Below are 27,232 nucleotides of genomic sequence, written 5' to 3'. Positions count from 1 at the left end.
ACAAAAGGATATTGCCTCTCATATTCAATTGTCTGGACTTCATTTTCTAATTATCTTTCAGAATAATTTTATAACTTTCTTTTAAAAATAACTTCACTTTAGAACTGTCACTATCTCTTTCTCTTAGACTCTTATTAAGAAAATGGAAATAAAGATGGAAAAGCTGTACAATTTACTGATGAGCTACACAAATATGTCATCTTATTTAGTTTGGAATAAAACCAAAGATAACAATGGTTTAGGGGGAAAAACCACATTATGATGGCCCACGAACTACACAGTAGTTTCATTTTTCCAAGGGCCGGTTTTGATATTTCCTGTACTATCTGAGCTGTATATCATGGCTTCATGCACGTTTCCCTTGAGAATTCCGTTGTGATTCGTCGTATTAAATGGCAATGACTGTGTCCGTGGGTGCATTTCAAAATGAGCTGGATGGTGCACAGTGTCACTTTCTGTCATTTTAGCGCAACTATATATTACAGTACTCGCGTCGCTACTTTCGGGCTGGTTGACAGTAGGATATGGATCGCTTTTGGAACAGCAGGCCCGTCTGTGACCTGACTGGCTATCATGCGTACTGTGGGGACTGTCTGTATGTGAGCTGTGGATGCTGCCATCGATACTTGAAGGAATGTGATAGGCGTACTCTCTTTCACCTGCAGACCTATGCCGACTGAAATAACGTGGCTTAGTTCTGCTTTTCAGACATCTATGAATGTGCATATTGGGTCTGAAGGTTCCCTCGTTGTGGACATGAATGTGAGCTTCATCATCAAGCAGCTGATCACAGTGCATTTTTGCACAACATGGTGTCACAGGCGAAAGGCAGTTAACATGATTTTGAACTGCTTGTAGGTTAGTAAGTTTGCAGTGGCTAGCCGCTGGATGATTAAACACAGCTGATTTGTTGGGACATGGAGATTCCTGAAGACAAGGTGCATGAACTTGAGTGTCGCCATTGACATTAACCTTTGGACGCACATTAACTTGAACAGAATAGGTGTTTCTTCTAGATGGGCAACAGGACCACCAGCAATGCCACACATCATCTCGCTTTGCACAGTGATGGATCAGGATGAAAAGCCCCAAGGTCACACAGAAGGCTCCGTAAAGACAGCTAAATATCATATCCAAGAAATGACCTTGAGATACTGCAAGTGCTCCAAAGGTCCAAGTGGCAGTAAACAGGAATAAAGTGAATGCTGCAGCTCGAAGCTGAGCCTTAAATGAATGCTCATTTTCCAATAAGGAAGAAGAAATCATCGAGCATGTTGACTGGGGAACGGACACTGTGTCTGTAATATGACTGTGGCCCACTTCTGTACTTGGTATTCTCTGCGGATCTTCTGTCTTTTCCTTTAACTCATACTTGCGTTCAGGATGGCGCTTCAGTTGCACGTACGTGCAGAGAAAGTAAACACAGGTGACTAGCACAATGAATGCTACTGGCCCATAAAAAGCACCGAGACTAGGCTCCCATGCCATCCAGCAACTGAAAACAACAAAAAAAGAGAGTCAAGAACATTTTATAGCCCACATGAGATGTGATGGACAACTGACTAGTGTGAAACTGGGCTTTCTAACTTGTATGACCCAACAGTGTCTCAGAAATTTGGGTATGTTGCTTGTGGAGAAAGGGAGTGTGTCTTTAATACCAATTAAGCTGAGGCATCAATTTCATATTTTTAATAAAATAAAATGTCTAGTATAATTTACAGGATATTAAAGCTGAAAATTTCCAAGAAATGTAGGTCGGTTTAGAATCTAGAATTGCAGTGAAGTATAAGACCATGGATGTCAACCCTTTTTTCTACTATTAAAAATGTCAGTGTTAATACTTTGATTAAAAAGCAAATGAGGAATAGTTTATACAATCTGTATGAGCAATAGAAATGTACAGATTTCAATGGTTTGTATCAACGACAATTGATACAAACTCTTAAGCCTGAAGATTGTTCTTCCAGAATTTTCTTGCCAAAGTAGAGAATAGCTTGAGTAACAAGAGAGGCTGAAAAAGGTCTTCCAGTTGAACAGTGACCGCTTTCTGCAGTGAGTGGACCCAAAAGATATATGCCATTTCTGGATTCTCCACTGTTTCTGAAATTCCTGGGAGTTAATTTACATCAATTTGAACGTCCTCAGAAACATTAAGGAAATCAATGGCCTCTGTGATACAGTGGTAGCATAATATTATTGTAGCATGGATCACTATTTGCTAGGCTTTAAATAATATAACCATAACTGTTTTGGAGCAGTTTAAAGTAGTTCACAGGCCAGTATAAGCTGAATAAGCCTCAGTCAGCTGCATAACTTAGTAGGAGTCTAACAGGACTGTTTTGAGGATGAACAATCTAATCAAATAAACATAGGAGAAGAAAACACTTCTGGCTAACGAAATCTCAAAAGGAAACCGGGAAAACTTGGGTCAGGAGGAGAAGGAATATAAGGAATATTTGCCTAGTTTTTATTCTTCTCTATGATCTGCTTTTAGCCATAGTTACAGAAAGAGAACTGAGCTGACGGTATAAGTCAGTACAGCCATTATTAGGTTCTTATACTCTAAATATTGCATGGATTTCTGGAAAGAGGAATAAGTTACTTTCCTTATCTGTTGGACTAGGACAAGAAGTAATGGGCTTAAACTGCAGCAAGAAAGATTTAAATTAGATTTTAAAAAAAGCTTTCTAGCTGTTACGACAATTAGGATAATAAGCTGTTGGAATGAAGCGTAGTCTATCCATTATCGGAGCATTTAAAGCACCTCAGATAAATAACTGTCAGGAATGGTTTGGATATAGCTAGTTTCCCACTGGGTCAGAAAGACAGACCAGGTGACCTGTCATAATCCATTCCAACTGTAAAAGTGACACTGTGTGACACTTCATACTCATTTAGGCGTGTGTGATTGGTTGCAGTCCCTCCAATACAGCATGAAACCTTCTGGTATCACATTCTTGTCAAGCCAGGAATCATCTACCACTTACTACAAAAAGGGCAGAATGTATTTTTTTCCCAGGCTGAGAACCTCTCAGCTAAAAAGAGGCTGTCCAACTGGGTATTTATTCAAGAAACTGCAGAATAACTACTGTAAATTTAAAAAATCTGAACCTTAACCAAAAACATATACACATCTATTAATGAACATAAAGACACTCCAAGGAGCATATATATTTTGCTGTCAGACATGCACATGAAAAGATTCCCTGAAAGATATCTGTGAAAGGATAGATAAGTTACCACCTATATTTTATTGCATAAGCAGAGAGCACAAAGCTACATGAATACTTGGAAGTACATTTGAATGCTGCTTATTTGATGCAAAGTGGAGAACGGAACAGTCCCCAGTGGAACAGTCTTTTGGGATGCTCTTATTTCAAGTGGAATCTCATTGTGGATCACTTAAAAAATCAGTTCTGTAAAAAGAAGTTCAAGTTCGTGTATTTACATTTACTTCAGTAATACTATTAAAAATGAATAAGGCGTAGAACTCGCTATGCTGTTGTTGAATTAGAAGCTGTCTTTTTATTCAGTCTTATAACCATCTCTCACCTGTGCCTTGTTTTCTGTACAGACTGTGGCACCAGGTATCGATTGGCTATGATTAACGTGATTAAAGAAGTATAACCTCTGTAACTGGACCAAAATGAAAAATGTCACATATTTATGAACATAAATAATTGAGTCTTTTATTACATTGTTGGTTGTAAGCGATTGTCTAACTAGATAAGTTTGAATAAATATATGAATATGAGTTGGGCCCTAGGCAGAGCAAACAGCCATGGTATGTACTAATTTATTACCAGAATTTAAATTTCTATTACCTATAAAAATGCCTTTAAGTAGCCAAATACTCACTTACAAACCATTCTCCTTTGTTTCCACTTTTCTTACCCAGAACATAACTAGTTTCAAATGTATTACAATAGATGCTCAAAGCAGTAACTAAGAGTGATGTCCTCATTGCCATGCTGATCATTTACACAGAAGGTATTTAACTTTGCAGTTTGATTCACTTTAAAATAATAATTGGGTTTTTATGGGAGGGATGGGAGTGGAGGGGGGAGGGATTTTTACTTCTCCTTTTTTCACATAATTATTTGTAAACTAAATAAATCACCTGTAGAATATAAATTCAATTAGATAATGAATTGAAAGTATTTAATTAATTATTAGCTGCCTTAAATATGCTAATAGGTATTTCTAATATCCTTTCACTTATTCAGATGTAAATAAGGAGTAATTCTATAAATAAAAAGTGACTCTATTGACTGTAGTGGAGTCAAATTGGTAGAGGAGAAGCAGCGAGCGTCAGATTAAGACATTGCTCTTTCATAGCTATTATTTAATAAAATTTCATAATAAATGTTGTCTCAAATGGCATGTCTGTTCCCTTTATGAAGTCAGTTACATTTATCAGCATAAGAAAAAGAATGTGTTTTCCTTAAAAGTTTTACGATAATAGTTTATACTTACTATGGTGCATTGCCTTCAATCCCATAATTATTGATATTGGTTGCTGCTGTAATCCCACATATAATGAAAGGAACTCCGCCACTAATCAGGTAAAATCTGTTGAGAAATAACTGATATTTTAATTTGACCAACTAGTAGTCGAATACTGATTTTTAGATAATTGTACCTTCTTGAATTATCCTGAGTATACGATATTGCTGAAACATTAAACATGTCCCTAAAATCAGAAAAGCAAAGAATGAAGTACTGTAACAATAAACACTGTACTTTACGAAGCAAACAGCAGAAAGCTTAATATTTAATATTTATATGGACCCACTTCTAACAATCTCTTTACTTACATCTTTAGTAAATGTAACTACTACTGCAGTCATATGAAGAATAAAACCTTGTCTAATGAAAGAATCTACATGCCAAATAAAGTTATTCCACTCACCTAGAGATTTATATTTAATAGCTATTAAATAAGTAAGCATTATAAATTAAAAGTATTCAGACAAAGCAGCTGTATTCACTTTAATCTGAAAATATTCACAGGAAAATTTAGTGAAATCCCAGAAACATTTTTCTAACTCCTGGATGACAAAAGAAACCAAGTTCAGTTAGGCAAAAAGGAAATGGGCAATCTACTTGGCAGAATGTTTTTTTTTTCTGCACAGAGGAGCAATTTGGACTATTAAGTATCCCTTTGCATATACCACACTTTTCGCCACTTTCAATATCCAGACTTGCAAACGCATTAAAATGTGAGGGCCTCTAAGACTTCAGCAAGAGTTTCACAAATACTCAAGAACAGTGTTTACCTAAGTGTTAATCTTTCTGTATAGACTTATATTCTACGACCGATTGTACGCAGTTTCACACCCCTTTAACTGGTTAAATGCCATTGACCTACTTGGCATCAGTCATTGCCTACTTGGCAGCAGTCATTCCAATGTATGATCATTAGGCTACAATAAAGTCCTAGGGAAAGTCTCACTGAAGTTGGTATCCTGTGTTCCTATGTCCAAATTCAGCAAAATAAACAATCATCACATTTTCCATTTATATGAACAAAACACAAAATTATACAAGGAGCACAGCACTTCCATCACTGTGGTCTCTGGGGTGGAGAGCACCAGTCCTGGTGCATGTGAGGCTACAGCTGGAAAGAATGCTGATCAGTGACAAAAGGGAAAATGTTCCACTGCATCTAGAAGCTCAGCTGGTTCTCTGAACATCCTGACTCATTTCCTGGTTTAACCAATGCTCTTTTGTCAGTAGACAAAATTAGTTTCTTTGCAAGCCAGTCCTTTGGTACAGGAAATGGTATGCAAGGATACTGATGCTTCCCAATCACTGCTATTATGTTGTCCATCAGGACTAAGAAGAACCTGATAACACGTGGGACACTCTGACTAGAATCTGGCCACTAGTTTTCTGTAATGTGTTAGAAATATCGGGAAATTTCACCCTCATTGCAAGGCAGGATTTTTACAGAAACAGAGATATAGTAAGATTAAATAAATCAGCATTTAAATGAAACCCAGAACTAGTGTTAGAATTTCTTAACCTGTTTCCCCCACCTCCTTGTGAAGCAGAACTAGATGCCAGGCCTCAGAAAATTTCATGTTAACATTTACAGTCAGTCTTTGTCCTAATGGTCTAAGCTGTAAACAGAGCAGAGAAAAATCATCCTCCACAGTCATCAAAAAGCCCTTCAGATTTTATAACTTCAAAGTCATTAAATTTATCTTTTTTCTTCAAACTTGGCTTATTCTGTAGAGCTCAACATATTCCAATGAACAAGCTGCTTCCTTACAAAATCCGTTCATTCACTGCAGTTTAATGATTGTACATATCTTTTGACTTGAGCATGTTAAATAAGCTAGCTTAATAGCTTATTAGTATTTTTAACAAAGACATGTTCAATGACATTTTTGAAATTCAGGAAATGACTAGGGTAAGCAATGAGGCATAGAAAAGTTAATCCCAATTTATCTAAGAAATAGTAAGGAGAAGAAAAATAGGAATACAGAAGCAAGTATAGGAAACTGCACTTCAAACTCATCTGAAGTGATTACACCATAGAATTTACCTACAATGCAACCTATAATTTCATTTTTTGCAGTGCCACCACTTTCTACAGATTGGATACATACATTTAAATCGTATTTTTATCTAAAGTCTCATACAAACCAGTATTTGGATGTTAGATAATCTACTTCATATCTCACACTTTCAGCAGGCTGCTAAATAGTGCAACAGTAGCATCACATGTTCTGGAAGCACTTTGCTACACAGTGCTTCAGAAATACGGCAAAATTTAGCCAAATTCCTGTCCTAGCTTATTGCTAAGAGAAAGAAAATACCTTCTAGAAATGACATAAGGTGAAGTCAAACGGTTTCATTGCACCCGAGGTGCACTGTGCTGATATCCAGCACAGCACACTGCCTGCCTTGTCTCATTGCAAAAAAAAAAAAGTAAAATAGCAAATAGAAATGGCAGTGTATACAAATGATTCTTCACTGGTGGATTCAAGGTTCTTGAAGGGTGAAAGGAAAAAAATAGAAGAAAAGACAGCAAGAGGGGAATGGGATTAAAATAGAATGAACAGAAAATATAATCAAAGAAATGGAAATTGAAATGTAAGAGCAAGAGTGCATACTCTTGCCCATTCGTGTGAGCTAATGGATATCTTAAAGAGAATATACAGGAGAAGAGACCACACTGTAAAGTCATCAAAGAGAAGAAACATTGTTCAAGAAGATCCATATACATGTTAGTTGTGAGAAAGTACATTTAGAAGTAAAAAATTTAGAGTGGCCTTTCCAAATACTAGTTTCTATGCAATCACTAGTTTTTATCAATTTCTTCTTTTTCACTCAGCTGAGATGATTAGGACACATAATTCTGAAGAAAAAGCTGAAGCAGAATTGATAGGGCATGAATAAAAGTGAAGAAAATGCAGATAATAAATAGCTATGCTTCATACTTCTAGAAAACCTTTTATCAAAGAGTATCAAAGTGCTTCATAACATTAATTAATTTAGCCTTACAGCCCCCTGTGAGGTTGATAAACATTATTATCCCTGTTGTACAGAGGAGAAAACAAGCAAGGAGAGATGAAGTGTTCAAGGTTATGGACAAAATCTGTTTCAGATCAAGACTTCTTAATTCCCATCCTATGTTTAAACCCAAGTTGCCTCTATTACTGTAAATGAAGCAACTGGGCAAATCATGGCATCCAGTAGTTTGTCTCCATGCTCAAGAAACACGATTGCCTCTCTGTGAGTTCAAGCAGGAGCAAGAGGAATATAAAATAAGGATCCCCTGGTTAGGGTGGTTGCCTCCCAGTATTCACTAAGCTTTGCCAATGTCTGCCTGTTACTCCCTACAAAGCCTGGCTTGTGGAGGAGGAGCCCCTGTGCACTAATCCTTGTGCAGCCCTAATGCTAACATCCTCTGGTATTTCATACAGCACTGCCTGGGCATGTACACAGAGCAGATTTTCCAGACCAGTTAAAGTGGTCTGAGTGTAAACGTTGTAGCTAGAGACACACTGGGTTCTGCTGCTTTTGCTGCTGGCAGCCAATTTTTGGTGTCTTTCAGCCATACAAGAGCAAAAGTGAGGGGTGATGCTCCTGTCTAGTAATTCTCATTCACACAACAATATAATAAGCAGTACTGTAAGAATGAAACTTGCAGACTCAGGAAGTAGATGCTTTTCAACCATCTTTTTCCCCTCTCAAGCATATTTTCTCATTTTGAAAATAATGATCAATCTTTTTTTCTACGCTGTTTGCCTAACTTACATTTACTACTCCCTTTCACGACTACCTTTTGGTTTAAAGCCTATATCCTTTGGTGAAGTAAACAGCTTTTGTCTTCCAATTACCTTTTCTGCTTCTGAGTTAATGATCTTATTTTCCTCATTAAGTCAGTGGGCTGCCCCCTCTTCACAAAAGAACATGCAGTAACTCAGGACCCAGAGTTGTCTTTGTCTGCTTGTGATACTCTTCTACCACTCAAGAACACAAATGGTGATACTCAGGCTACCACTAATGAAACCGTAGGCAGCAGTAAGAAGATAGAAGAATCCTGCTCTGACAGATGTGACTTATGATGGAGCCAGCTAACATAGAGGGTTTGACTGTGGTCAAAACAGCCATGCAGGCAAATCTTTAAAGACCAGGAAACTACAGGGAGGAAATTAAAACTTTTTTTCAGCTAAAGTTTGATCTAGACAAGCAGTTAACTTATGTAATATTTTAAAATTGTTTTATAGGGAAAACTGTAAACTATTTGTGAGACGATCTGGGGCTTTGAAGCAATTGTCAAGTTGTTGCTTCAATAGCCCTTGGGAAGAGTTTTTAAAATTTGCACGTTGTTGTTGCTGGCCACCCAGGGATGTCCTGATGATTCCTAGCAGGCTTTCACATCAGCATACATTTATTTACTGAAGCTCATTCTATCACATCTTCACTAATATTGTTATCCAAGTTAATTAGATTAAAGCTAGCCTGGCAGGCCTCAGCATGCTGCACTCGCACTTCTTAGCTGCAGCGCAGGCAACACCTACGGCCTGAAAACCAGGCTATGAGACATGCTCCAATGATGTTCAGTAATTTGGGGGGGAAGGAATCACACTCATTGAACGTTAGAGGGAACCCCTAAGTTCCTGCTGTAGCTGCCTGAGACCAGCAAGTACAATGCACTGGCATAACACATCCTATTAGATGCACTGACATAAACACAAAAAAACCCCAACAGAGCATCAGACACTGCTCGAGGTGATGTCCCTCTGTTGACATCACAGCTTACTTTCAGCAAGAACTGCTCTTGTAAGGCAAACCCAACCACAAAATACTGGGAGCTACATCGCCAATCTGATAGAAACAGGATAATGTCAGCACGAATGACTGCAATAGCCTGCAGGCAGCATCCATTCTGTTAACATACAGTATATTCTTCTAAGTTTATTTCCATAAATATTATTCAGTAAGTCAGCAAGTAAAAGGAGAGTTCTACCCAGTGATGAATTTCTTGCTTGAGTGTCTGGCTATTCTCTAGCCCAAAATTGTTTCCAGATTAAGAACCTTGACTCTGGAATGAATTCTTCCAAAAAGGACCAGACCTTGGCTTTGTAGGTGTAATGCAAGACTGATTTTAAGGTGGGTTTTTTTTCTGCAGAGGTTGGCAGAATGGCCATGTATCAGGAAGTGATTTAATAGCTTCAAATAGACTTTAGTGCAGATATTACTTGATTAAAATGTATGTCTATTTAAAATATTCCTCTCTGCATGTGAAACTCTAGAAAGGCACATGTTAGATATATAAAGATACCAATGAAACACTGATTTCTTTCCTTTACCCCAGTACAAAAAATGATTCATCTATTTAGCTCTACTTCTAGGGAATAGTTCATATAGGAAGAGATGTCAATCTATTAGCCACTTGCAAAATAAACATGAAAATAAAAGAGGAGTCACAGCAAGATGACTTTCCCCTTTATTTTTCCTTGAGCTGGGATTCGATTTTAATATTTGTGAAAATAATCCATATAGAAAATGGTCATTAACTTCTGAGCTAACCAGATGCCACAGTTCAAGTACCCAGCAGGCAGGCAGACAGATAAGTAGCTGCTCTGTAGAAAGCTGAATTTATAAGCCTGATTTTCAATTTATTCTTCCTGAATTTTTCATGCATCACATCATTTCATGGTCTTTTTTCCTGGGAATTTTTATAAAATAAAAGGAAGACTTTGTAGAAATGATGGGATTTTGGAATTGTACTGTTCATTTAAGAAAAAGAATCCATCATTTTAAATCCTATTCGCCGATAGTCTGGACTTATGAACATATTTACAAATACCACGCTAATTTTCCTTCATGGCCTTGCTGAAGACAAATAGCCCATATTTCTTAAGTGCTTTTTTGATATTTGCAAAGTAGGATATAAGCATGGAGAGTACACCAAAAAAAAAAAAAAGGAAAAATAACCTACTAATAAAGCTAAAATAAACTTTAATATTTCAAGTCAAACTCTAAAAGCTAAATAATAGCAGAATTAAGAGTTGTGCAAAAATTCTATTTAGCACCTTTAGCAATATTGTTATTCCTTTTAAGTGCCTGTTCACAGTCCATTATTTTTTCATAAGACATTTCATTCATTCAGTGTGGAAGGAACAAAGATCACCGGACAGGTAGTTATTCATTTTTATATATATCCCTTCTTTCTAGATCTTATTGCAAATTAAGAGCTTCACAAACATCAATTAATTAATCTTCATAATGTCCTTGTGAGAATAAGTATAATCTTCTTCATTTAGAGGCAGAAACTAAAGCACAGAGAGATGAATGACGAAACCATTAAGAAAAGTCTCTGCAGATTTGTTTGCTCAACTTAAGATGTGCAGACCTCCATTTGACAAAACTAGGCTCTAATTTTTTATTAAAATTTGCCATGAGATAGGAGTTTAAATACTTTGCTGGATCTGCCCCTAGTGACTCATAATATGGGAACCCAGGCAATAAAGTGGGAGAATGTTAATCAGTGTCAGAAGATATGAAAACTCACCTATCAAACAGCTTCAAAAACCTTTGCCTCTCTCATGCAAGCCCACTGCACTAGACATTCATAGAATCATAGAATGGTTAGGATTGGAAGGGACCTCAAAGATCATCTAGTTCCAACCCCCCTGCCATGGGCAGGGAAATCCTCCACTACACCAGGTTGCCCAAAGCCTCATCCAACCTGGCCTTGAACACCTCCAGGGATGGGGCATCCGCAGGTTCTCTGGGCAACCTGTTCCAGTACCTCACCACTCTCAATGTAAAGAATTTCTTTCTTATATCTAATCTAAATCTGCCCTCTTTCAGTTTAAACCCATTGCCCCATGTTCTATCACTACATGCCCTTGTAAAAAGTCCCTCTCCAGATTCATACTGAGATTCTTTTCCTTTCTGCCTATGTCAGATGATGTCACATGCACTGCCAGTCAGGTAGTATGAGAGTTCCCGCTTCACTAGTGGAGGAAGCCAAGAGGATGTGCTGCAGCTATTTCTATTCAGCTTCCTTGGTTAGCATCCTTCATGGCTAAGATAGTCATTATGTCTGCTTTGGTATTTTGCAGAGGAAAAGGCTGGCAGTACAGTTGTAGTTTGCTTTACCATGACCCTGTAAGACAGTCTGAGCCAGCAGAGAGGGCAGAGAAACAAAAATCCATATTCCAAAACAAGTTAAAAAATAATTCAAGAACTCAAAAAACTGTTTAGAGAAAAATCAGAAGAAAGAGAAAGGAGTTTCATTTACACAGAGAGAACTGTATTGTCTCTTGGTGAGCTAGACCAACTTGAAGAGCCATTGTATCTAAGAAACAAGAGAGATCCTGTCTTTTTTTTTTTTCTATTTTATTGGAGAATGCCTTGGGGGCTGCTGGAAATCAAAGAGAGAGATGATTCTTACAGTGCATTCCATGCTGCAGTTTAGCTCTGTTGACTTCTAATCCTGCTTAGGCTTAATGAATAAATAACTTAAGTCACGATAAGGAGGTACTTATGCTGAATGTATTTCTGAAGGAAAGAAGTAAGTAAAATATCAAGCCGTATGTTGATGAGAAAGAAAATACATTGATCAGTATTTCTTAAAGAATCTGTATTTTAAAATGTTTAACAAGAGCATGGAGTTCATAGAGAGAAAATTGTTTATGTTGATGCTTGGATAGGAATAATATGAGGAGAATAATACTCATGTTTTGAGTATTTTCTATTTGCACAGTTATTTTATCCCTAGACAGCACAACAGGCCTTTCAATTCTGTTTTCACAATTAATTTCTAGTAGTAAAATGGCTGATACTCTTGTTCTCAGATTCATTGCTGCTTCATTTTTCCAGACACTTGACTACTCTGGCGTAGAGCTGTTAGCTGAAATTATTTTGCAGTTCCAGCCTACTGAATCAAACACAACTGCTTCACCGAGCATTGCAGTACACCTTTAGAAAGTCAATTACCATCAAGATGCCCTTCTGCCTTTCAAAGGGGAGAAAAGAACCATTACCCTATCAACCCTCATCAAGACAAGAAATTCTGATAACAGCCTATATATGACAATGCCATTTTATATAATATGAAAGTGAAATGAAAAGTAAAGCAAAGATAGTGAGAAGTGCTGCACCCTTATATTGTCACGTATTTAATACTCCACGTTACATTAGTATCAATGCTTTATGACTGTCAGTAGAATCACCTTGAATTTTAAATAGAAATTATGGATTTCGTTGGTTTTACTTGATGTAATATTTCATTGAACCTGCCACAGGAGCCAAATGAAACGACTAGCAGGAGGAAATATATTTTAATTTGGCTCAACTGTGAAAGTCACTGACAGGGGGTTCTGGTCTATGTTCTCCTATGACTAAATTTTGAAATCATATTTTTTTAAAAGGAATTTGTGTCAATCCCATATTTTATTATGGCAGTCACCAACAAAAATCCTTGAATCCTCCTGTGCTCCATGCATTGTTGAAGTTTGGCAGTTAATAGCTTTGTAGGCAACATTTTTTTTGTCAAGAAGAATGCTTTTTCTTCTGCAGTAATTTTTCAAAATTTCAAATGGACCAGTCAAGTCCTTGTTTTGTAATTTTTACATCACCTGAAAATACACTATTTTCAGCTTTCACAGGAGGAGCAGCTTTGGAGAGTTTATTCAGAGGTTTCATTATTTTACAGTGAAACTTTCACTAGGTTATTCACTACTTTATATAGTTTTGGTTTTAGGTATAAAATCTATTTGTTGTACTAAAAAGAGATACTCTGATACCTTATTTTTTATTATGAGCTATATTGCCAAGTTAAAGCTGAATAATTTCAATTGCATGAGTTTCACAGGTAATATGTGAAACTGTCTATTTTCTAGAGAATAATATTCTTAGTTTTATTTTCTTTTAAGTTTTTCTGCTGTACATGCACAGAATGATTCAGAAGATATTCATGACCAAGTAATTGATGTCATGAAAATAGAGACTTTACTGGTAGACTCAGGTGGCTTGTTCTTAGATTTGCTCAGCTGAGCATTCACAACGGATGTGTGCAAACAGACAATGAAAAGAGAATACAAGAACTCCTGGGAAATCTCTCTAGGGAGGACATGTTAATTCTCTTCTCCTAAATTCATATATTCTTTTCCTTTTTCTCTTATATAAATCAATGATCTTCTATGAAGGGCAAGCTCTTTGCCCACAGTGCCAGAGGGAGCTGAAATTGTTTAGAAGAAAGAGAAAAATGCAAGAAGTACTTCAGAGACGTGAATTTCCACAAAAACTACATTGTTAATTTGCACGTTTTTTGCAAGCCTTGTATCTTGTGATGCAATATTAAGCCCTTGTTCCAGAGGGCAGGTAGTAAAGAATCTCAGCTTTCTCTACTGAACCTTTATGTGGGCACAGAAACAACTGAAATCTGATTTCTTACGGATTTTGTCTTACGATTGCCTTTGGTGTCTAAAAACGTATAAAGATCCTCTTGTGATCTTTCCAATTATGCCATGTCTCTATCATTTCAGCCTTCCCTTATTTTGAGATATTTATCTTTGTCATTCACCTGCCCATTTAGTCATGTGAAACTTAAAAGAGATTAATGTTCTCTATCCATCTCAGGTTGACTAGCCAGTTATTAGACAAGGAAGGTCTTAACAACAGTCGCATCCTTAAACAAACTGTTTCTTTAAGGAGATTGTAGTACAAATAAGAACAAAATTCCATATCCCCTTACACACAATTATAGGAAAAATGTGAAAAATATGAACTTGAATGATTCAAAAACTAGCAAACAGGAATCTTAAATTCACTGCTTTCAAAAAATGTCCTGGTTTTTATACTAATACCACAATTTTTACTTTAGTTTACTGATTCTTAAACGATGAATGTTGGTGTTATAACTGTATTACAGAGAGAAAACAGTAGCAAGAAAGCACATCTCCAACAAGCTAAAAACCATTTTTATCTCTGCTGCTGGCCCTGAAACATTTCAAACATCTTATAAAGCCTGTTTGATTGATACAGGCCATTAAAATAATGTGTTTAAGCAATTTAATGTTGCCCCATGAAATCTGCCATTTCTTCAAAAAAAATTGCCTTTGTTAATGAAAATGAAAATTACATTTTCACACATAATTGTAAAACTGCTGAATGCATCAGCTGATTTCTGTCACATAACAGTGATCGGGTGGTTACTGTTATCCAAGTACTCTCAGAAATACTTTAAAATTATCCATGTTCTGGCCACCGTGTAACATATATATTTTCAATATTTAATAGATTTGTATTTAATATATTCATATGTCTTTATAAAGTGCTTTCTTAAGAAGTTTACGGAACAGCAGTAAAATTCATCTTTTACCTAGATTTGTTCAGCATATCCTATGCGTGTTCTTAAATGATACCCACCCACAATACTCAAGACAGATATATACTGTGTATAGATAATATATGGAGGTAGCTCTATCAGCTTTTAAATTTTAAAACTTCAAAGTATTAAAGCATTCTTACTGTTTCTGAGGATTTTACCAATAACGCAATAAACCCTCCATCTTTAAAATATTGTTAAGGATTAGGTGCTACATCACCGAAATTAAACAGAGTTAGTTTTTCAGGCTTCTGCATCTCTGGTTTTACAATTATGTGCTAATCACAATTTACTTCTACCTTCCATCTATTTAGGTAATTGGGTTTATTTTCAACTGCATGTATCTAAAAATCTAATCACACAGCTAGAGCAAGATGTAACCTCAGGCAAAGTGAGAAAACAGTCTTGTTTAAGACATGAAGAAACCACACACTAAATAAAAATAATATCATTTTGATTATTAAATCTTCTTGGTCTACAAGAAGTATTCAGTCACAAACCCAGAGGGCCATTTAAAATCGAAAAGCATTTACGCAGAAGATCCATGGAAACCACAAAGCCCTTTCTGTTGAATCTTTGCAGCTACCAAGCTTTTGTCATCGACAAATCAAACCCACATTTTTAGAGAAAACATGAAACAGTTTCCTGAAAGGAATTGTTTCTGGTATGAAAAGCATAGAAGCAGGTTTTGAATTCCTCTAAAGTCCATATTCAGTGCACAGTAAAGGAATAGGCTGTGCTTTATTTTAGTTCCCATTTAAAAATATTTCAATTAATTTTTTTGAATAATTTTAATATTTTTGGGGTTTGCCAAAGATCATAAGTTAAGGAGGGGGCATACCTGAAAGTTTAGAAAAATTAGTACCTTGAACATCAAAGACATGGTTTTCATTCACACAGAATACTGCTTTCAATTACAAAGAAAACTACACAGAAACACTTTCAAGTGAAGTCAGTGCAAGGCACAGATGTTAACATCCTAAAATATACCCTAGATGAGTTGACATATGGATTCTGAAGGCACTAGATTTTTGGTTTATTTGTCAAGACTGCACAATGAAAAATCTAAAAAAAGTATACTGTGTAAGGTGTCTGTCTAAGTTAAACATGGGGCTTTTTCTTTTTATTTTTTATTTCTACCATATTGTCTTCATTCACAAATACTTGTTGAGAAAAAATATCTCAGTACTTATACAGAGCAACAGAACAGAATAGAGTGCCTGTCTCAATAATTAACTTGTATTCCACAAAGACCAGAGTTAGTGAAAATTTATGCACCAGAAATTTAACATGGGAAGCTTCAAAATATAGCTCAGGTAAAAAACTCAAACTATCAAGGCAAAACACTTATTTTTTTTCCAACCAGAAATACTTCTGAATATCTATTACCTAATCACTTCTAAATATTGACTTTAATCTCTTTTTCACAATAAGAAGACATCAAAAATGTTGGCATTGCCCATGAATGATAATTCAGTTTTAAAGCTGGCCATGTTTGGAGCATGTATATATGGTATATATACAAGGTTCTGCACATGGGTTGGGGAAATCCCAAGCACATGTACAGGCTGGGTAGAGAATGGATTGAGAGCAGACCCAAGGAGAAGGACTTGAAGGTGCTGGTTGATGAGAAGCTCAAAATGAGCCGGTAATGTGTGCTTGCAGCCCAGAAAGCCAACTGTATCCTGGGCTGCATTCAAAGAAGTGTGGCCAGCAGGTCAAGGCAGGAGATTCTGCCCCTCTACTCTGCTCTTATGAGACCTCACCTGGAATGCTGCATTCAGCTCTGGGATCCCCAACACAAGAAATACATGGACCTGTTGAAGTGGGTTCAGAGGAGGGCCACAAAAATGATCCGAGGGCTGGAGCAACTCTCCTGTGAAAATCGGCTGAGAGAGTTGGAGTTGTTCAGGCTGAAAAAGAGAAGGCTCCAGGGTGATCTCATAGCAGTCTTCCAGTACTTAAAGGGGGCCTACAAGAAAGCTGCAGAGGGACTTTTTACAAGGGCATGTAGTGATAAGACAAGAGGTAATGGCTTTAAACTGAAAGGGGGTAGATTTAGATTAGATATAAAGAAGAAATTTTTTACAATGAGGGTGGCAAGGCACTGGAACAGGTTGCCTGGATGAGTTGCGGCTGCCCCATCCCTGGAAGTGTTCAAGGCCAGGTTGGATGAGGCTTTGAGCAACCTGGTCTAGTAGAAGATGTTCCTGCCTCTGGCAGAGGGGTTGGAACTAGATGATCTTTGAGGTCCCTTCCAACCCTAACCATTCTATGATTCTATATGCAACCACTACTTACACCTCAACAGACTCATACAGAAGGAAAACATGAGAAATCCAAAAGCTATTAATTTGATTAACTGTGAATAACTGCTCTCCTTGACTTGGTAATTGGATGGTATTCCAACATTTTTAAAAGCACATTTTTATTGCTTCCTGTTGTTTTTCACTTACGAATTGTTAGTAATGACAGCCTCATTTTCATGTATTTTGACACTATAATATATTCCTCAGTTTTGCTATTTGAAAGAAAACTGCATTTCCTTTTTTTTTCATGGCTTAAGTATTAGCTGGATTAAGTAATTTTAAACCCATGTAACAATTTGGATATTTTTCTAGAACAATAACAGCAGCCTTCTCATAATGGAATACATCACGTTTTTGTTAAGGCATGAAAAAATTCCCTACCTTCTTAATGCTAGGTGCATTGACCAGTCAGTGTACACTGACCAAGGTGAGCAAAAAACTACTATTCATAACAACATGCCCTAAGGCAAGAAATAATTTAAAGTTTACCTTGGTACCATGAACTACAAGTTATTTGGTTGTTATGGTTTGAAGTGGGGTGGGGGGGAGGTCCGGGTGGCAGAAGCTGCCCATCAGACCGGACTCCCGTCCCCCTCGGGGCTTGAGCCAATCGGCGCCTCTGCGAATTGCCCTATTTACGTCGGACAAAGGAACCGGAAAGGTGTGCCTGTGCCCAGGAGCAAGGAGACGGGAGGGGGGGTACGGCCCCCGCTCCCGGCTGGGCTGGCAGCCTGGGCCGGGCCGGGCCCAATGCCCGCTCCGTCGAGGATGGCGGCGGCGGAGCTGCTTGGGGAACTCGGGGAGAGCCCCGCTGCCGGGGCGCCCACTGGGCCGAGTTCACCCAGACAGGACTGAAATCTAAGAGAAACGGCCACACAGATAAGAGCTCAGTGAAGTCTGTACGGAACAACGTGTGTCGCGGCTGAGTCCCCCTTGCCAGCAGCCCCTTTCTAACAGTCCTCGGTGGAGCAAGCAGAGACCCACTCGCAACCAGTGGATGACCCACGTCGGGAAGAGATGCCTAAGCCTGAGACTATTGTGAATCATGGGCACAGGTAGAGACACATTTACGCATTTTACGCATTTAAAGTCTGTACGGAGACGCATTTAAGGTCGGTATGACGACCCACGCCGGAGCACATTTAAAGTTTGTTGATGACCCACGCCAGAGCGAGTGGCTACAGCTCCTTAAAAGCCCAGGACTGGTAAAGCCCGCACTTGGGGCAAATCCGATGGGGTAAGGATTTGCCCCCCCAGCGGGTAGGATTCACGCTTTCGCCGTGAGTAGGGGATCCACTGGAGCAAGGGACAATGGTGTAAGGACTCCTTTTCCTTTAAGAGAAGCGGCAGTAACAACTTGGAATGAACTGACCTGCACTCCCCCAATTCCCTGCCCCCCTGCGCTGCTGGGGGGAGGAGGTAGAGCCAGGAAGAAGAGGCAAAAGGGGGGGGGGGAGTGGTGTTGTTTTTAAGACCTAGCCTTGTTTTCTCGTTATTCTCTTAAGTAACCGTTTTTGTGTGCTTTTCTCTTTCTAGGTAGCTGTTAATAAATAGTTTTGCATTAAGAAAAAGCCTCTTTTGCCCGGGACCGTGGTTGGTGGGTGCTCCTCTGTTCCTGTCTCGATCCTCAGCTCTTTTATTACATTTTTCTCTCCTCTCCATTTTACTGGACTGGGAGAGCTGCGTGGGTTGGGTTGCCGGACTCGGCCTAACCCACGACATTGGTACAGTGAACTATTATACCAAGTGAACTGGCTCCTTTAAGTGATAGTAAGAGAAAATCATCTGTGAATATTCAATAATCAGGTGCCTGGTTTCTCTTCTGTGATGGGGAAGACAGATTCTCTCCACTGCAATAAGATGACTAAGGGTCAGCCATCACACCCGAGTGCTGTGACCACTAGACATCCAGTATTCCGGTATTAGCACAAATGATGATAATTTATTTATGAGGAAGGAATACTTTCAATTTGCAGGAATGGAAAATCGCTTCCATCAAAACCCTGTTTTATTCTTATTTCTGCAGCTTTTTAGAAATTTGTTAAACTGCTGGAAAGGTTGAGAGTCAGGACTAGAGAATCAGAGTCCTCATGGACTGTGGCAGAATGAGGTGGCCACCACATGATGAGTTTTGTTTACTATACCTTATATTCTCTCTTCAGCAGTTTAGATATACTATGTACAATTTGATGGGAATTTCTTGTGTTTATAAACATGATATTTACATTATATTTATATATTTTACATCATGTAGCTATGAATTTTAACTTTACATAATATACCTGTGAATTTTAATGATGTTCTGTTAAACTCATGGGGTTTTGTTAATGGATTAAGAGTAATTTTTTGGTGTTTTATTTCAGACTAGGCTACATCCTTTACATTTCATGTTTGTGGTCGATTCAAGATGAAAGCTAAAAGGAGACAGAACTAGGATGGGAGGAAGAAATAAGGTCCTTGGAGATTTTCAAAACTTGACTAGACGAGGCCCTGAGCTAACTTTTAAGTTGGATCTGCTTTGAGTGGAGAGTTAAACTAGATGACTTACAGATGTTTCTGTCAAACTTATTATTTTTATTCTTCTATGATTAACTTATCATTCCATTGCTATCTTTTCAATCTTAGGAGGGTCCATCCATACCAGCTGTCAATGCTGAGAGAAGAGCCATTTAAACCTACTACTCTTCTAGTTTATGTCACACTGTAAATTGAAACATATGCACTACTCAGAGTAGACTGATTCACAAGTGAGTAAGCATAGCTTGAAAATTCCTGTAGATAGAAGGCTATGTGCCTAGAGCCAGACAGAGTTCTTTAGAATAGTATAGCGCATTATTAAAAAGTAACTGAGATAGGACAGGATTGAGGTGAGAAAGAGACCCCACTTCACATCTCATCAACTGCAAAACCTAAAAAATTTATGCTATGTATAAAATCTATTATTGTATTAGGTAAGTTGTGCGCCCATTACTTATGTAAGTGTTCCTACTGACTATGGTTAAGCTCCATATGAGTGAGATGCAGACTTGCACAATTTTGTACTACACAACTGCATTATTCTTTTGCAGAAACTAATCTACCTTCTAAAGAATCTTGGAGAAGTTTCATCCTTACAGTTTGCAAAAAGGAAAAAGCTTACTTTTTCATGTTTGTTTTCATGGAGAAAATCTTATATTAGGATTTATGCAATGTTATCCATTTCTACAACTTCCAATTTATCATCTTGGACTTGTGCAAAGCTTTTGACACTGTCCCGCATGACATTCTTCTCTCTAGAGAGGCATGGGTTTGATGGATGGACCACTCGGTGGATAAGGAATTGGCTCAATGGCCGCACTCAGAGAGTAGTGGTCAACGGCTCGATGTCCAAGTCGAGACCGGTCACGAGTGGCATCCCTCAGGGGTCCGTGTTGGGCCTGGCCCTCTTCAACATCTTTGTCGGTGACGTGGACAGTGGCATGGAGTGCACCCTCAGCAAGTTCGCCGATGACACCAAGTTGTGTGGTGCCGTCGACACGCTGGAAGGGAGGGATGCCATCCAGAGGGACCTCGACAGGCTGGAGAGGTGGGCCCGTACCAACCTCATGAAGTTTAACCAGGCCAAGTGCAAGGTCCTACATCTGGGTCGTGGCAATCCCAGGCACAAATACAGACTGGGCGGAGAATGGATCGAGAGCAGCCCTGAGGAGAAGGACTTGGGAGTGCTGGTGGACGAGAAGCTCAATATGAGCCGGCAATGTGCTCTTGCGGCCCAGAAGGCCAACCGCGTCCTGGGCTGCATCAAGAGGAGCGTGGCCAGCAGGTCGAGGGAGGTGATTCTCCCCCTCTACTCTGCCCTCGTGAGACCTCACTTGGAGTATTGTGTCCAGTTCTGGAGTCCCCAACATAAGAAGGACATGGACCAGTTGGAGAGGGTCCAGAGGAGGGCCACGAAGATGATAAGAGGGCTGCAGCACCTTTCCTATGAGGACAGGCTGAAAGAGTTGGGGCTGTTCAGCCTGGAGAAGAGGAGGCTCCGGGGTGACCTTATAGCGGTCTTCCAGTACCTCAAGGGGGCCTACAAGAAAGATGGGGAGAGGCTGTTCAGGAGGGCCAGTTGTGATAGGACAAGGGGCAATGGTTTTAAAATAGAGGGAGGTAGATTCAGGTTGGATATTAGGAAAAAATTTTTTACCATGAGAGTTGTAGAACACTGGAACAGGTTGCCCAGAGAAGTGGTGGATGCTCCATCCCTGGAGACGTTCAAGGCCAGGTTGGACGAGGCCCTGAGCAACCTGATCTAGTTGGAGATATCCCTGTTCCTTGCAGGGGGGTTGGACTAGATGACCTTTGAAGGTCCCTTCCAGCCCTAACGATTCTATGATTCTATGATCTTGACAGATATCCAGGTTGCCAAGAACTTAAAATCTTACCAAGTAGGTGTTATTAAACGTAACAAGCAGCAGTGAAGCATTAAAGCATGATGGAAATAACTTTCCCTCATGGTTTTAGACTTTTGGCTTCTTTCTGGAACACTATCTGCTTCATATTCCATAGGATGTAATTCAATCTACTAATCTAGTGGCTTCAAAAAGCAATTTTTTAATGCTATACATAAAAGAATGATTATGGATTACCCTGCTATTAAATCATAGACAAACTGTTCAATTAAAGATTTGACTCCACAAAACCATGGAGATTTAGGTTTACTGGTAAAAATTCAGGTTGACATTTTGTCCTTAATTCACTCTATTGGAAAGTAGGAAACAAAGGTACAATTGCATGAGTTCATGAGTGTCAATCCCGATTTCTAGCTTTAATGTTGAGGTTTTCTGCTGTTGTCAGTTTTAGTCTTACTAAGTTGAGCTATGGGAATTATTGTATATATAAGGATGGCATGAACATTTGGGTTTTCCTGTTGTTTAAAAACTGACACATAGAGAAATCTATTTTTGGTGATCTCTACCCCAGATTTTAACCAGAAGCAAAAACAAAGCTTTTCCATCATATATAAAAAGGTCAAAGGGTAAGTTTCTAAAAAATCACAGGGTTTCTTGGCGGACTCATCCAGAAGCGATGATGAAACTTTGAAAGAAAAGGACAAGCAGAGATAGAGGGGAGTTACCTTTATAAATAATAATTAAGAAATACTAATTAAAAGCTAGAAATGACATGTCATTTCTGGAACGTTACTGTGTTAGTAAAATGGAAAAAGGAGATCTGAAAAGGAATGAAGAGCAGTCATTGCCATCTTCACAAAACTGTAAGAGTATCTCGTTGCTCAGCTATCCAGGTTAAAAGGCTGCCTAGCTTTGTTAGGTATGATAATTGTTATCTGATTTGGCAACACCAGAACCTCAGAAAGCAGTAAAGTGTTCTTTCTAGTTGGAAAACTCTTAAATGCAGGAAGAGGGAATGTACCTAATTAGCTGCTTCTTCAATATCAGTAATGGAAGAATAAAGGCCTATATGAGTAGATAAGTTTAATCTCATTCTTATATAAGACAATAACGAGAGTATGATATGCCACATTAAATAATCCAAAATGCCTTACATATGAATTATAGCCAGCGTGGGACAGCCATTCTGAAAATAACAGTTGTAGTAATTTGCCCATTATTCTTGTTCCATATCTTTTTGATACATGAGAATGAGTTTTAATGACATCAATAATCCCAGAAATCAAATTCCAAAGTGGTATGCATAAATATTTCTTGGAAATAAACTCTGCCTGTATAGGCATTTTTTTCTGGAGATGTCCGTAAACTCATCTAATATGAAGAAGCAGCAAGATCCTATGATTGACCACTCATGACTCGTATAGTTAGCAAATACCACAAATTCAGGGACCTTCCATAATCAACCTATAAAACCAACAGATGCAAAAGTAAAAGACTGGGAGATAAACTAAAGCAACAAATAAATCTGAAGAGATTGTTCTCTGCTCAGAGTTTTACAAACATAAATTTGTGGATAATATTCTTGGTGAATTACCTATATCTACTGATGTGACTACTTGTAATAAGCATAGCTACCAATTAAGGCATGTTGGAACAGAGAACCATATCTTACATTCCCTACATTTTCCTCAAAAATTGTATAGAAAACTGGAAGGTAACTCTCTGAAATCTCCAGTTTCTTGGCCTTGCTTATAAATACTGAGAAGCAAACACAAATGATCTTCAGTAATCATGATTCTCCTGCTTCCTAATCAATAGACAAAAAAAATAACTAGGTATCTCTCATAATCAATAGATAAATAAGTCAGGAGTCTTGCGGGCTCAGGTTTTCTTTCACAGAAAACATAAGCCAATGTTCACTTCCAGATAAACTGTTAAATTCTTGAATGATTCCCCAAGTACCAAGTGTGATTCAATAATAATGGCATCACTCCTTTATCTGAATGAGTACTCAATCAACATAGGCATAAAGTTTAATCTGGACTGTATTTTGCTAAGGTATATGAAATATTATATATTTAAGTTCTTTTAGTCAATATCATTAAAATTCCAGGGAATTTACTGAATTTTATTTGTAAGTAGCAATAAGTAATAATTTCCATCTATGAACCAAAATCTTCCTGTGATTAACTTTGTCTAACTCCCAGCGATTCACTGAAAACCTGTTGTGGGTGTGGATGTTTCAGAGCAGAAGCTGGCCTAATGTTTTATATAGTAACGTGGCACCTGAATAAAAATACCTGGAGGATCAGCAGCCAGTTTCTACAAGACTCATAACATTTCCAAACACTGAAGGCATATTTGGAACACATTAGTTTCAAAGTCTCTTCTGTCAGAATTTGCTTGCATAATAAAACATGAGTTTCTTACAAGACCAACAAGGCTGTACGAATTCAGCAGTAAAAAAAGACTTGAAAAATGAGAATACTATGAGGAAAAATGCTTGTTTTAAGAATAACAGAATTGTAGAGCAGGAATGAAAATCAAGAGGTCATCTAGTCAACTCAAAAGCTCTGAGGCAGGGTTGCATTAAACATCTATCATGACTGGCTTGGCTTTATCTAAACCATGTTAACAAATTGCTTATGACAGAGTTTCCACAGCCTCCCAGATAACCTGTTTGAATTGTCAACTATTTTCATAGTTTAAAATATTTTTCTAGTATCAACCTACTTACCCCTTACTGTAACTTAGGCTTATCATTTATTGTCCTGGCTTCGGTAATTTCAGAAAATTGTGTTATTAATAAATTTTAAACCTCTTATCAATGTTATTATTAACATTCATAAACAGCAATAAGGGTACACAACTTTCAAGTGATTTGAGTTCATGTATTTCTTCTTTTTTCATGCTTACAATTGTCATTGCAAAGAAGGAGTTAGAAGCTCTCTTTAAAAAGTTTAGGATGAGGATTTCACGAGTCCAGAAAGTCAACTCAAAACAGAGTATGAAATACAATGATTTTTCTGATGGTACTGGACAGATATTCTTTTTCCTTTCCCACCCTTTCAACCATGGAACCTCTCAAGGTGTGTGTCTCACCAACAGGGAGGTGATTTACTATCTCATTAAGAAATATCAGGAATAGACTTTGAAAAGAAATTACAGTAGCTAGATAAGGATAGATATGGACTTTTAAAATATATTATGAATTTTTTACCTAAGTTTGCTTGACTCTTACCTTACCACAGGCCAGTGTTTTTCCGTTTCCATTTCCTTTACTAATATTATCACCATCTCAGATGTCCTCATGACTTCACCTTTCCTGTGTTAGAGTCTGACGGATCTCTTTGAGACTTCCTACAGTGCTCCCAAGGTCTCCATGTTGGTCTGCACTTTGTTTCAAGTCTCATCCTTTGCTTAGTTTTCTTTAAAGATTTCTTGGGACATCTCTTTGTGTCATTTTCACACTGACTCTTCTAATATATTCTGAGTCAAAATTTCACCTTCTGATGTACCTCTTGAACTCCTCTGCTTCTTAGTTTCAGTTTCTACACTTCCAATCATTCCACTGAGTTTCTCTCATTTACCATGTAAGCTGTTCTGCACAGGCAATGATTCAACTGCCTTTGTAAAACACAATATATACTCATAGCACTTTATAACAGTGCAAGACAAAGGTGCAAATCAGAAGATCAATAGTCAGAAATTCAGAATGCAAATTCTGAATACCTTGGCTGCACTGGAATCGTAATTTTTCCAGAAATATATAAAGTTTGAAGCTTTCAGGAGAAAAAGCAGAGAAAAATTCTACATATGTACAAGATCTGTTCTACAGATAAGACCTGCCTTCCCTCTACTATAATTTATGAACTGTTGCAGGAACTCTATAGTAGGTAATTTTGAAGTAATTGATCCAGAAAACATTCCTCTAACCCCAACAGTCAGTGGCTGTTACATAAGAGAACTTTAATTTCCCAGCCTCCCTTAACTTAGCTGCTGCGGTTCATTTTTCTGTTTACGTTTAAAGGAAAAGTGATGATAAAAGCAAAAGGCAAAACTCTGAGGCACTGCTGTACGAGATGTAACTTTTGAAAAATGAGCTGCCTTTCATTCTACAACTTATGCACCTTGCTCCTGAAGACTATTTCACTTCTTACAGCCCGAGCAGCTGAAGGACAACTGAAATTGGTCCAAAGCCTGCCCAAAATTCTAAACTGGTCTACTTTTATAGCATTTTGAAAATAAAATTAAAAATACTCAGTCATACCCCAGGAGGATGCTAACTTCAAACATTCCTACTTTAAAATTGTAACTGTGATTTTTCTCTTTAATGTCTTCTCATTTGGAGTTTTTAATAAAGACTATGTTAAAAAGAAAAGAATCATCCACATCTCCACTAATGGGCTTCAACCATTTAGGACGTACAAGGTCAAGGAGATCAATGGAAGTATATGTATATGTTTTCATGGTCTCTCACCTCAAAACCAAGTGAATTGATCTAATGCAACTTTTCCTCCCAAGACTTTTAAGCCCTACTTCCAAACAGGCGTAAACCAGAGATCATCACACATATTTAGCAGAACGTATTCACAGAATGAGTCAGGTCTGAAGCTGAATTTACAGCAGTTATGGTTAAATACACTCCAGCATATTTAATGTAATATGTGTATCTGTAGATTTCACCAGTCTTACTTGTTCAAGGAATAAATCTTTATTTCCTTGAATTTTTCTATTCATTAATAAAGAAAAATATTCTGAAATGTTAAAATTATGCATTTAAAACTATCATTACTAAAAACATATATATGTGCATAAAAAGATATATTTGTTTTTTATTGCTAGTTTATTTTAAGATAATCCCTGTACTTTTTATTGTTTAGCATTTGCTCTTGGAATCTAATAATATCTTTAAGTGAAAATTACTTTACAGAATAGTGGCAATGCTTTAGTAAAAGCAATACCTAATAAGATCTATGCCGTGCTACAATTTAAATGCATAGTGATTGTACTGTACTGCAGTTACTGTAAACTATTGAAAAATTCTATATTATACTAGTTGGTTGTTTAAAGTGTTCCAGTTTCTGTGACATTGCAGTTTATTAGCCTGCACAACATACTTTACCAATCTTCATGTCTTACGTTTTCTTGCAACACAGCTGTTTTCCTTACAGTTAAACTGGATGCGTATGGGCACTCACTTGAGAGGTGTCCTGTAAGAAGCTTTGAGTTCCATCTTTCTCACATGACAATTTTGTTAAGAAAGAATTTGTATTTAATGTGACTCTGGCTTTGTTTAAATAAAACAAATGCTTAATTTTTAAGTTTTCTTAATAATAAATGAATACAATAATCCACAATTAAAAGTCAGATAGCCTTTTCTTTAACTGTAGTTTCATGCAGATGGGAATGCTTAGTTTTTTGTCTATACTATTGCCATAGACACATTTATCTTATGTGTTTCTCTTTACAGCTTTTATGCATAATCAAGTTTAATCTATATGACACAAAAGATTCATCTGAGAAAATATTTAGCTCTTTCAAATCTGATAAAGTTTTCTACGAAGCCCCCATTGGAGTCTGAATATATTATCTTCAAGGATTTTTAGAACTTGAAAAATTTCCAATCAGCGTTTTACATTTCGCCTGGAGCAGCATATCAAAGCATGGAGAATTTTATCAAG

The 27,232-nt window shown here is 37.6% G+C and overlaps 1 protein-coding gene across 1 annotated transcript in view; it reads right to left on the bottom strand.

Moving 5' to 3' along the window:
• Positions 1–273: 273 nt before the first annotated feature.
• LOC104378168 (adhesion G protein-coupled receptor A3-like) overlaps positions 274–27,232 on the bottom strand; it is a 293,441-nt gene continuing 266,482 nt past the window's right edge. The window contains exons 18-19 of the mRNA XM_086616497.1: positions 4,477–4,572; positions 274–1,495 (exon numbers count right to left, since the gene is read on the bottom strand). Coding sequence (XP_086472623.1) covers positions 274–1,495; positions 4,477–4,572 — 1,318 coding nt within the window. The remainder of the gene's footprint in view (positions 1,496–4,476; positions 4,573–27,232) is intronic.

This window comes from Tauraco erythrolophus, chromosome 9, assembly GCF_009769465.1.
Source record: "Tauraco erythrolophus isolate bTauEry1 chromosome 9, bTauEry1.pri, whole genome shotgun sequence".
In the NCBI taxonomy this organism is placed as follows: Eukaryota; Metazoa; Chordata; class Aves; order Musophagiformes; family Musophagidae; genus Tauraco; species Tauraco erythrolophus.
Note: the sequence above shows the minus strand (reverse complement) of the source record. Positions and strands in the feature narration are given on the sequence as shown.